General features: G+C 35.9%; 1 protein-coding gene across 1 annotated transcript in view; it reads right to left on the bottom strand.

The window, feature by feature from the left end:
* Birc6 (baculoviral IAP repeat containing 6) overlaps positions 1 to 13,488 on the bottom strand; it is a 178,633-nt gene that overhangs the window by 68,961 nt on the left and 96,184 nt on the right. Inside the window, exons 37-43 of the mRNA XM_029531207.1 lie at positions 11,357 to 11,490; positions 9,656 to 9,809; positions 7,337 to 7,453; positions 5,732 to 5,886; positions 5,108 to 5,234; positions 2,054 to 2,164; positions 979 to 1,112 (exon numbers count right to left, since the gene is read on the bottom strand). Coding sequence (XP_029387067.1) covers positions 979 to 1,112; positions 2,054 to 2,164; positions 5,108 to 5,234; positions 5,732 to 5,886; positions 7,337 to 7,453; positions 9,656 to 9,809; positions 11,357 to 11,490 — 932 coding nt within the window. The remainder of the gene's footprint in view (positions 1 to 978; positions 1,113 to 2,053; positions 2,165 to 5,107; positions 5,235 to 5,731; positions 5,887 to 7,336; positions 7,454 to 9,655; positions 9,810 to 11,356; positions 11,491 to 13,488) is intronic.

Here is a 13,488-nt window from a genome sequence, read left to right as displayed (position 1 = left end):
CAGCCTGATCTACAAAGTGAGTTCCAGGACAGCCAGGGCCATACAGAGAAACTCTGTCTCGAAAAAAACCAATCAATCAATCAATCAATCAATCAATCAATAGGAGTGATGGTAACAGGCACTCAATGAGCAGACCACATTTCATGTTAAGGACACCTTTGCAGAATTCCTACATAGTGGTCTTTTGTATTAAGCTAATTTCCTTTGATAGAAAAATAGTACAATTCTAGAGGAATTTCTGAAAAGTAGGACACAACAAAACCCACTAAGGTATTTTAGAATTATATAGCAGTAATTGCTAATTCAAAAAAAATCATAGCACTCTTAGTCATATTTCTGATATAAAACCAAGATATATAGAAAAACTAATTTTTTAAAATATCTTTTACTGTCTTTACACTAAAAAATGATTTGACCACTAAAATTATTTCATCAAGAAACAATAATTAAGTAGGATTACTTAAACAGCAGTAGCACATTACAATAAATAAAATTGATAATGAAAGAAATCTAAAATGAGATGCATAAAGCTCATTCCAGAGCAATACTTTTTTGGGGTTTTATTTATTTTGTTAGGGAAAATTATTAATATAATGACTAAAAATAATTATCATTCTTAATAACAGCACTCATTAAATGAGAAATTACAGGAAAACTTTAGTACCGCTGCAAAACTATTTGAAATGTAGTTAATAGCTGGGCACAGTGGTTTACACCTTTAATCCCAGCACTCAGGAGGCAGAGGCAGGCAGATCACTGTGTGTTCAAGGACAAAATAGTCTACAGATTGAGTTCCAGAACAGCAGAGCTACATGATAAGACGCAGTCTCAAAAAACAAACAAACAAACAAAATCTGTGTAGAGAAATGCTTACAATCTGTCTGTCATAAAGGCTTCTTTAAAATAATTATACTTTACAAATCTGTTTACTGAGAGGTCTGAACACATACATCAATAGTTAAATACTTTATTACCTACCTGTGGGCTATGCTGATTCGTTCCATGAGGACTGGTACCAGAAAGAAATTTCACTAACACATGAATAAGGTTTGGATCTGAAACCAACAAATGAGCCGTAGTCTCCTGAGTTCCAATTGAAATACTGGAACCAGCTATATCAGGAAAAAAAAAAGGATAGGAAAGGAAAGGAAAGGGATGAATAACCCCTAGCAATAAGGCAATGTATTTATATGTAAGTTTTCATTGCAAAGAATAATGCCACATTCCTTTTTAAAACAGATTCAATCTCTTGGGCTGGTAGTGCAGACAAGTAATCCCAGATACTGAGGATGCTGGAGCAAGAGAACAAAATAAGTTGTTTAAGAACTGCTAGAGCTACAGAGTTCAAAGCCGTGCACAGCAAAAGTAAAAAAAAAAAAAGCATCATGAATGCAGTGGAGTGTGTTCTGCATGCAAGAAGCCCAGGTTCACTCATCAATGCGCAGAAGACTGATCTGGAGAACATTCTGCTTCTTATCTACCACATGTCTCCTCCTCTCACCTCCCTTCAGATTGTGAAAACATACCAGTACATCTTTATTACCAGTACATCTTTATTTGGTACACAGACCAGTGGGAAGGACCTAAATCTCAAATGGCCTCTGGCAGAGTAACAACATTCCATTTCCAGAAACAGAAAAAGGTACACTTACTTTTTAACTCAGTTCTCTTAAGATAAATTGAGGCAAGACCTATTCCTTGTTGTCATCCACAGGTTATAGTATGTGAACCGTGGATAAGTAATACATCCTTTGCACTAACTGAAATCTTCAGCATCACACAGTCAAATGGGAAATATAATACAAATCACAGAGTGGAACAATACTTTAAATATTAGTGTAAAAGGTATTCTATTAAATAAAGTTATGTTTAAATAAATATAAAATCATCTAAATATTGATATAATATAGAGACTAAAAAAGAAGAATGAAATAAAAAGGCAATGAATCCTTAGGTTAGTATTTCATTTTTTGGCATGACATACATTAATGGCATTATATCAGAAATATTAAAGTATATGACAGAGATCAATATAAATACATTTTGAACTTACAATTAAGCTGCATATTCGTCATGAGTGTTAAGCTATGAAGCACAAGGCACCACGTCCGGAGCAAAGTATTTGGATACCAAGCTAGCACTGTGAGAAAGCTAGTTATTGACGCTACATAGAAAAAGAAAGGAAAAATGTATTTAGTTGGGATAAGTGAATATTTATTAATGACTAAACACAAAATATAAATTATCTCTTCACAATTAACTCATATCTTCAAAATTCCCCACTACCTAAAATAAAACTTTAAGAGTTGGTAACAAGGGGACTGGAGAGCACTCACTGCTTTCCATAAGATTCCTACAAGATCACAAGTGCATTAACTTCAGTTCCAGGAAAGCTGATGCCTCTTCTGACATCTGTGGGTCCCAATACACTCACACACAAACACTCAGGAGCACATACATATTGTAGGAACTCAGTAACAAGACAAGTTTAAAGCTCAGCATATGACACACAATGAAATGTTATCATTACAAATCTGATATACTTTTTATCCAATGTGATTTGTCAACATTCTTCAGAACAAAAATCTTATAAAAAGGCACCCTAAAAGATCTGGGATATTAGGGGAATGCCAGGGCCAGGAAGCGGGAGTGAGTGAGTTAGTGACCATGGGGAGAGAGGGAGAAAAGGGGGTTTCAGAGGGGAAACAAGGAAAGGGAATAACATTTGAGATGTAAATAAATCTGTGGAGTCCTAATATATTTCTAGTGGTATTTTCAAAGAATTATTCTAATGATACTGAATAAATCATCCCTACGTTAAAGACAATGATGCCTGTTTTTTATTTTAAAAAAAAAGAGAGAGAAAATATTGTTTATTGTTTAAATGATGTAGATTTAAAATTAAAATTGCAGTAGATTTAAAGAAAAAAAAAACAAAACCAAAAACAAACGAACAAAAAATCTGGGATACTGTAGACCATTCAAAAACAACATGACTTCTGAAAAAAAGAGCAAACTCAAACTACTGAAACACCTTGAGAGACACAGCTGGAGAATCTAGGACGTTACTCAGAGTGCACAGTGCCCATCAAATACAGCAGAATGCAAAACCAGGGCCCAACCCTTCCTGTAAAGCATGCTGTAGAGATGCTGTTGACAGCTGTTAGAGAAGGAAGTTTGGAAGAGCTGGGATGCCAAAAGCTTACAACAAGATGGACTTTAAATCCAAAACCAAAACCATTTAACTGACACAAATGAAAATGTTCAACAAACAGAACCATGGGGAATGTTCATCTTGTCACCTCTAATTAAATGTTGATAAGTCTAAGTATCTACACAATAGTCTTATTTAAAACAAAAACAAAAACACCAGAAAGACGAGAAGTGACATGTGCTTGTAATTTTAGGCTACAAAGCTTGTCAAGAACAAAGGAGAAAGGGGAGGGAGGGAAGGAAGAAAGACAGAAGGAGAGGAAGAAGAGCTAAAGCAGGGAAGAAAGGCAAAACCCAACAGCTCAGCTTGTATTTTATGTGTTTATGATTTATTTAGTTTATGTGTATGATTGTTTGCCTGCACATACGCTGTGCATCATATGTGTACCTGGTTGTTCAAAGAGGTGTGGTGGATCCCCTAGAACTGGCTGAATTATAGATGGTTATAAGACACCATGAAGGTGACTAGGAACCAAACCTGGGTCCTCAGCAACAACCAATGCCCTTAACTGCAGAGCTACCTCTACAGTCCCCGAAAATCAGCTTTTAGAAGCATTCTGTGGTAATATGAAAATGGTTGGCTATTCTGTCACAAAATCATGAAAAAGTTTCAAATTTTCCTGTTTGAGAGCACCTAGACTACTGTACAGGACAAGATGGGCAAATGCCTATCTACACATCACCAAGCATACACAAGATGCAGCTCTGAAGAAGCAATGTATATCACCTGACCTTACAATGGTGGAGCTGGTAGTATGTTGAACCCAAGGGACACAGGGTGAGTGCCCCAGAAAGAGATAAATTTTACTTAAATTCATAAAAAATAAATAAATAAATAAAAAAGTAATGCTGAACTAAGGGATTAAGGTGTCGAATGTCCGTCCAGATTTTGAATGTACCCAGGTAAACAAATAACCAAGGTGCATTCCCGTACCTACAGACCTCCGGGAATTAACCCAAACATGAGCTTCCTGTGCTAGGAGGGAAAACTTACTGAAAAGGAAAAAAATAATTCCACAGCAGTAGCAGAAACACAGAACAGAGTCGCAAAGAACAAAGGAAATAAACCTTCCGTGTGGAAAAAGAATACATTAATGCAAACCGGCTACAGCATGTAAAATATCTGCTGTACAAATCTAAGGGTCAGAGTTCAAGGGCCCAGAAACCATGTAAAAAGCTGAAGGTACAGACGACACCTATAGCCCTGGTATCAGAGCAGACACCGCAGAGTTGCTGAGGTTTGCCGGCTTACCTAACCTAGATTCAAGTTAAGTAAGAAACTGACTCAAGGGATAAGGAAGGCGGTGACAGCATAGGATACCTTATGCCTTTTCTCTGCACACACAGGAAACATGAGACACACACAAACACGCACGCACGCGCACCTATGGATGGAAGGAGGGGAGGAGAATGTGAGAGTAAAGAGAAGGAAAAGAGAAAGAGGCGGAGGAGGGTGGTTTTGTTTTGGAGGTAGGTTCTCACTATAAAGTTTGTAGGCCCAGACTGGCCTAAAACCCATTCCGGACCACCTGACTAAAACATTAGCCAGGTCTTAATACTGAGCTTTCAAATAAACAAAAACAAAAAATTAATTATTTTAAAAATAATTTAAGGTATGGGCTCTCTATAGTTCCAACTGGCCAACAACTCACTACGCGGACCAGGCTGGCCTCAAGTCATTATTGCACTTGCCTCTGTCTCTCAAATGCTGAGATTAAAGGCGAATGCCATCACACCCAAGCCAAAGAACTTCTTTCACCAAAATAACACAATTCTAGCAATAAAGATAACGTACATTTTAACCTAATTATGTCCATTTAACAATTTGCTATTTGAATTACAGTAATGGATTTCCAGCAAAACAAAAAACAAAACAAAACAAAAAAAACCTTACCTTGATTTAATGAGATGACAGGTATCCGATTAGCATTATATAAAAAAATATCTGCTCCATTCTCTTTGTTCCCTGATGAACTAGAATTAAGGCTCAATGTGAGCCACAACTGAAGAAGTGATTCCAACTTAAAAAATAAAAATAAAGGAAAGAAAACTAAGAGGAGGAAAATGTATGAAGGACCATTCAAACAAAAATATTTATGCTTATAACCTTATGAGTTAATAACTTGTTTCTCATTATCTCCTAGGTATTTTAACTAGGTCAGCAAGCAAACATATCTTAAAATTCTTGATAAATTATAATTTAACTGAATTAAAATATATAATTCCCTTTATACCTCATGTTTTCGTCAATGAAAAATGGAAACTAACTCTTTTAAACCACAGGGTTATATACAATATAAAGCAGAAAAAGTACCAACACTTAAACTCATGAAAATGAAAAATGGCTGGCAACTAAGGGGGGGAGGAATCAGTAAATATTCCTAAGATTTTTCTCAACCAACTATAACAAAGAAACCATCATGGTTAGATCATGTATGAACTTTTCATTCAGTTCCATCCAATAATAAACATTATGTCAAAATTTGTCAAAATACATTACTTTCCTTTAAAGTCCTACCTGAACATGATGGACTTGAAGCATGGAGAAAAGCTTATTGAAACAAACATTTAACATTGGGACAGATGAAAGCTGTATAATGAGCTGGCTGTTCTGGTTTGCTGGTTGTAAATTCCCTAGAAGTGAATCATCTGTTCCAGTTGGAGATTGTGAAACTGAAAATCAAACAAAAGTACAACTTTATGAGCAAGTTTTGGAATACATGTGAATTAAATAACAGATAAGAATAGGTTAAAATTAAATTGTAAACAATGGTTCTATAGTAGTATTTAGGAAAATTAACTTTTATGAATTACTAGAAACTGAAGACAAGAAAAAGAAACTCGCAAATTCACAACACTAATCTCTCCTAAGTTACTGAAAGGAAAACCTTTACTAATTATAAAGAAAATAATTCTAGACCACTGCAATAGATAAAGTGCATGCATTTGTGTTTTACTGTGCTGTTAAATTTAGGGTGTAGCATTCTAGAAAAGTGCTCTGCCACTGAACCAGACATGCAGCCCTGCAGTTCATCAGTTCTTAACCTTGACTGCATAGCTTTTCAATGTTTTGTTGTTCAGGTCACAAAGAATTAATAAAATGAAAATCTATTTATGGGAAATAGAAAGTATAAGAACACTGTGGAGAAATTTATGTTACATTCAGAATATTAAACTAAAAGGAACACACCAGGGTAAAGGGCAGTGATCGAGGGAAAAAGATTCACTGAAACAGAAAGTAGTTTTTAAAAGGCTCCCAATCAATTTAAATAAGCAATAGCAAATATCCTGCACTGTCTCATGTCCTGAGGGGATTGAACCCAATAAATGTGGCTCCTATATTAAATAAGAGATACTGCACAATGTTTTTTTATGGACTAATAGGAGGAGCTGTCCCCTTTTATTCCTTCATCTTCTGTGAGCAATAAAAAAAATGCATATTGTAAACTTTCTCTCAGACTACGATCATCCACAACACTTCCAGCTATCTATGTGTCTTCCTTCACCCAGCCTAGAAGACAATGAAGTGGCATATTTGCCTGAGGAGAAAATGTCTTTGATAAGAGGGGTACTCCTTGAAATACACAACCCTAACAGGAATACATTTATAAAGTAGACATCAGCACAAGGAAGGCACAACTCTGGCAGATCACCCGTTTCTGTCCAGACCATTAGTAAAAAGATTGCCTTTCTTTTGCTTGAGTAGAATATGATGCCTCTCAATTCTGGGATTTGGCTAGGAGACCTTTGACTGACATTTCACTTATATTACCCAGCCTAGTATTTCAAAATAAAGAAGCTGATACTTAAAAAGTTGTGTTGTGTTGCGGATGTAGAATCAAAATAATAAAACATATAATATTCCTTAGAACTTCCTTAACATCACAACAGCATATAAATAGGAATATGCTTTAGGTTTCTGGACTGAACTGTTCACTTGAGAATACACTGTCTCATTTCATGAGAAATGTCATTTCATAACAGGACACCAAGTTATAAAAGTTTTTTAAGTCATATGCTCAAAGCACCTTCAAATTTACCACCGAGAATTTTAAACTTGTCCTTGATGATACTCAGAAAAACAATGATCCCTTGTAACCATGTGAATTGTAATCAAACTTACAGGTAGGAGATGTATTTGTTAATGCTTGTAAGATGGAGTCTGCTTCCAGAGTAGACATCATTTTCAACATAAGTTCTGCTTGCTGTTCAAGGCCAACTTCTAGACGAGCATCTAAAGCTACAAAAGGGAGGAGGAGATATCTGAAAAGTTAATACTCATGGACTCCCTCCTATAGCAATGTGGCAGCATCTGGTCCCAGAAGAGGGTGATGGGGATTCTGCTTCATAAAAAGAAATGCTGGCATGTGCTATCAAGGACTAAAACCAAGGAGCAACAACTTGCTCAGATGGAAAATGAATGCACTGAGACACGCGGAATAAATGAGTGACATGATGAGAGTGGAAGGAAATACACGCAAGAAGGGGAGATGGCTTCCCCATCCCTAAGAGAAGAGGAAAACAAAAAATAAACAACAACAAAAAAACCACCCATCAACAGAGGATTATCAGATATAGAAAGAAATGTTAGCTTATCATACTAGGCACAGAAAAATGTGTAGACACACTCACATAGTACCATGAAGACAGTAATAACTACAATCCAAATCTTGATTTCTTTAAACAAATTTTAAAATAGAGTAATTATAGAAGAGACTAACTTTCAAATACAAGCAAAAGTAGAAAAGGATGAAGTTGAGGCATCATCATACTTTGCCCAAGAACTAGAAAATGCTCCAAGAGGAACGACTACTTCTCATAGAGCCAGAGGCCATTTAAAGAGTCATATCAGTCATGTCTGAGACAACTTACATATCCAATTAAATCAAAGTATTTTAGTGAGTATGTTTAATAACCATACATGAAAATGATCAAAATTATAAATATTATATCTATTGCTTACAATAAAAATGAATGATATTAATAAATTATAAGTACCTGAGTAAAAGAGAAAATCAAGGACCAGGTTAAAATTTAATGTAAACCTCTCTAGAAACATACTCGGTGTTGGTCTCTTGTACACACACACACACACACACACACACACACAATTAAGGTTAAAAAAACCTTAATAAAAAATGCAATTCTGTGGATAAATATGTATATTTTGATGTGGGCTGAGAATACACTCTCTAAGAGGTAAAAAACCCCTAACAAAACCCCAATACCAGACACTGGAAGTCTTTTGACCGTTAGTCAAGGTTGTCCAAGAGGCTCCTAAAGCATATAAACTATTGCTACTGCCTTTGGAAGCCCACACACGTGGAAGGTGAGTCCCTACTGCTGAAGATGCCATGCATGTCAGAGGCCCACAAGCTGGAACTGAGCTGAATGTTTCCTCCTGAGAAGGAGCAGCTCTCTATTTGAACCTGCTCAACAAGAGAGAAACCATGTTAGGTACTAGAAACCTAGCCAAGTATGTGGTCAAGAAGTCATGGGTCTTGGAGAAGAACCTACAACCACCATTTTTCTTACCTAGCATAATCCATAACAACTGGAATATTAGTCCTAAATATTCACAGGTAAGTGTAGTCTTCACCACATCAAGGAAACCTCTTTGCAACATGAGACCATTATAGGAAACAATAATCAATCAAAATGCAGAGCTATAAACCCAATTCCAATGGATACACCAAGAAACAACTCTTGTACATAGGGCTCAGGAAACATTGTAGAACAGTGTTTCCCAATAGTGTCAAATAGTAGGACCATACAGCAAATCACTGCCCAAAGTGCCTGAAAACACACATACAAGTGACAGGCTACAGACTGAGCATGTGATTTATGCATTCAGGAAGATTACATATCTATATTATGCATGTAATACAATGAATAAAAATAGAGGCCATCAATTTCAAAGAGAGCAAGGAGGGGTATACGGGAAGGTTTGGAAGAAGGAAAGCGAGAAATGATGTAACAAGAGTGTAATCTCAAAGAAAAAAGAAATTACAATAAAGTAATGTATTATAACTTCAAATATCAAACAACCATCAAATAGCTTAGAGTTACTTAGAAAAATCAAGGTGGACCACCAATACATGGAAGCCCATTCAACATGCTGACAGAAACAGATATGAATGGTAAAGACAGCACAATTCAGAAATATACATGGACACTCTTTCAACATGTTGGCAGAGAGAGAGAGAGAGAGAGAGAGAGAGATGAATGGTAAAGACAGCACAATTCAGAAATTGTGAACACAAAATTCAGCTTCTCAAAAGAAAACACAAGGCAGCCGGGCGTGGTGGCGCACGCCTTTAATCCCAGCACCCGGGAGGCAGAGGCAAACAAACAAACAAACAAACAAACAAAAAACAAACAAAAACCCCCACAAATTTACAAATTTCTTAGTATATGCCTTAAAATGTTCTTAGGCACTTACCCTGAGACACTGAAACACTGACAGTCTGGGATCCATTCTTCTCTGTGCTTGATGGTGGTTTTGCTACAGGCATCCCCAGGCCACCAATGTAGGGATTATAATTATAGGTACCGTAATCAGCACCCCAATAGTCATACCATGTACTGCTTATAGGCTTTAAAAAAAAAAAAGTTAATGTCTTTACTGAGTTATACAAACTTACAGTATTATGACCAGTAAGCTTACAAAATAAACATTTCCTCCTTCTAAATTCCCCAAAGTTGTTGGAATTTTATTAATTTATAAAATGTTTCAGTAATATCCTGCTTATTTTGTGACACAAGGATAACTTGTAAGATTACAACCCGAAAGGTAACTAGCATTACTAATAAAATGATGTACCAAAGAACAATACCTCTGTAAGTATTACAAATGCTGTAAGTATTCTGTAAGTATTAAAACATGGATGAAGAGAAACGGAAATGATGACTGCGAGAATCTGATCTTAGGTAAGACTCCAAGTGGTTGCCTGAAATTCAGGTAATCCACAACTGACATCTCCTGGCTTCAAGGAATTCTTATTACAAAACTGTTACTGGCTATATGAGTTTAAGAGAAAATAAAATATGTACTATATATGAAATTGTCATTTTATCTTTACTTCAATTTTTAGAAGCTCACTTATTTAGAGTGAGACACTGTTAAGAGATTGTTTCCTTAGATGAGTTACTCTTTCTACCATGTGGATAATGGAGATCAAAACACCCTTGTCATTAGTACTTTTAATTTTTTTATTATATTAAATTATATTAAAAATACATTATAAAAATAATATGTGTACTAAAGCATATGTCTGAGTGCCACCTTGCCTAGTACCTGCAGAACTCAGAGGAGGGTATCAGGTCCTATGGAATTTGAGTAACAGATGGTTATGCACCACCATATGGGTACAGGGTATCGAGCACAGGTCCTCAGTATGAACAGCCAATGCTATTAACTGCTAAGTCAAACTTCCAGCCACCTTGCCTTTGTTTCTTTGCTTTTTAAGAGGCACAAAAGACTTACTGCAGCTTACTACATGCTGTATGCTGAATAATGGGATACATTTCGTAGCAAACATGCACGGTTTTACTTATTACTCCTGCTGCTAGATTAGAAAAGGACTTGCTAGCTTATTAACTTTTTCCTAGAACCAACTCTTTTGTTGGTACTATATACTATACACTGTTCTATGGATATCTATTTCATTAATTTCTGGCCATCTATGTTTAGGATTGGCTATTTATTTTTTGAAAGCCTCATGATTAGGTTATTTATTTGATATTTACAATATTTTTTATTATGCACACTTGTTGCAATAAACTTTCTTGTATAATATAGGTTCTGAATATGAATTTTTTCAATTTCTACAATTGATTCTTGGTTTTTCTGGTTCCTTTAGTTTCTCTTATTATTGACTTCAAGTATTAACGCATTATCGTCTAATAAAACACAAGAAATTATCGCAGTTTGTCTGTGTGTTTCTTAAAACTTCAGTTGGATCCTATGATGGATCACTGGTAGGAAGTTTCACGTGATCCTAAAACAATAACCTTTGCACTGCCTATCTATTGGGTGGAATAATATGGATACAGATCTCTTAAGTCCAGTTCATACACAGTGCATCTTAATGCTGTAATTATTACATAATGTATAAGATGAAATTATCCTAACACAAAATACCTTAAAAACTTTGGCTGCAAGAGGATCCTTTTCTAGATCAATATCTAAAGGATCAATGTCAACGTCCATGAGGTCTTGAAGTAGCTCAAGGTCAATTTCCTTGTCTTTTTCCAAAGAAGAGAGAGGAGGTGTACCTTCAGATGAGTGAAAAAGACTTCATTGGTAGAGTATACTGCATGAAATTTAAATGAAACACTGCTTTATGTTATAGAACTAAGCACTTCATCTGCATATAACGCATACATTTTTAAAATATCTAAAGATTTATATTTAATAATTAATCAACACGCAAACTTATCACTTGACAGCACTATAAAAAAGTCAATGCAATATCAGATAGTGAGTTATTAGCTCTTCTTTTTTTTTTTTTTAAGATTTATTTATTATATGTAAGTACACTGTAGCTGTCTTCAGACACTCCAGAAGAGGGCATCAGATCATGTTACAGATGGTTGTGAGTCACCATGTGGTTGCTGGGATTTGAACTCTGGACCTTCAGAAGAGCAGTCGTGTGCTCTTACCCACTGGGCCATCTCACCAGCCCTTATTAGCTCTTCTTAAAGTGAGATAAATCTTACTAGTCAAAATAATCATTAGCTTATCTAAAATGGAGTAATATTTTGTTACACTTACTATATAATTCTTTTTAAAGTATTTCAACCATAATTACAGTAGTGTCATAAAAAAACTCAAGCTGAAGCCAAAGAGAGTTAAGCTGTAAGACTATTTACTTGAACAATATTTACTATATAAGAAATTATCTGCCGGGCGTGGTGGCACACGCCTTTAATCCAAGCACTCGGGAGGCAGAGGCAGGTGGATTTCTGAGTTCGAGGTCAGCCTGGTCTACAAAGTGAGTTCCATGACAGCCAGGGCTATACAGAGAAACCCTGTCTCGAAAAACCACAAAAAAAAAAAAAAAAAAAAAAAAAAAAAGAAATTACCTTGCTCCCAGATGTGTGCAATTTTTAAGTAATTTTCTATAACTTGAAGTGATTACTTTTTCATCCTTTCCTTTCACGAATACACATTTAAAGGATGCCCAGATAACACAAGTCTTTACTAGTTTCTGTACATGTATATAAAAACCAGTATGCCGTTTCTTTGTACTTAGTTAAGAAAGAGCTAGGGTAGAAATGCACGTTAATTAAGCAACATGAGGCGCTAAGAGAGTGCACTGATGGCAAACGCTTGCCCACGAGCTTCTTGGCAGCAAACAGGAACTGTCTGCAAACAAAGGCTTCGCAAATGAAGAAGCAATCAGTTGAAAGAACTGGATTATGAAGGAACCTATGACCAAAACAAACAACCAAAAGTGACTGTAGGATGTTAAATGTGTATACGTGTGTGTGTGTGTGTGTGTGTGTGTGTGTGTGTGTTCAATATTAAACAAAACTTATGTTTTGAAAAGGATTATCCAGCTTATAAAAATAGTCTGTACATGCAAATTAACAAATACAGATTTTGTAACAGAAATACTTGGCTATTAAAGAACAAGAGCTTTTCAAGTTTGTCTTGAACACATCAACATGTAAGTGATGGTTAATCCCATCTGTCAACCTGAATCATCTGGAAGTCTAAGTTCTGGGGCATTCCTGTAGATTTTTTTTTTTTTAACAAATCTTTAAGATTTATTTATTTATTATATGTAAGTACACTGTAGCTATCTTCAGACACTCCAGAAGAGGGAGTCAGATCTTGTTACAGATGGCTATGAGCCACCATGTGGTTGCTGGAATTTGAACTCTGGACCTTCGGAAGAACAGGCGGGTGTTCTTACCCACTGAGCCATCTCACCAGCCCCTCCTGTAGATTTTTTAATTGATATAACTGAAATGTGAAGGCCCAACCACTCCTGGTGGTACCATTCACTGTACTGAGATTTTAAACTGCATAAAACGATAAAAGTGAACTGGGCCCAAGGATTCATCCATCTCTGCTTTCAGATTATAGATGTGATTGGCTTAACAGGCTCTTGGTTGCTATGACTTCCCCAATAATGAAAGAAAACCTCAAGTTATGAACTGTTTAATTTTAGACATTTTATAAGTGTTCTCTCTCTCTCTCTCTCTCTCTCTCTCTCTCTCTCTGTGTGTGTGTGTGTGTGTGTGTGTGTGTGTGTGTGTGTGTGT

Source organism: Mus pahari, chromosome 18 (genome assembly GCF_900095145.1).
Source record: "Mus pahari chromosome 18, PAHARI_EIJ_v1.1, whole genome shotgun sequence".
NCBI lineage: Eukaryota > Metazoa > Chordata > Mammalia > Rodentia > Muridae > Mus > Mus pahari.
This window is presented reverse-complemented; position numbering and strand designations above follow the sequence as displayed.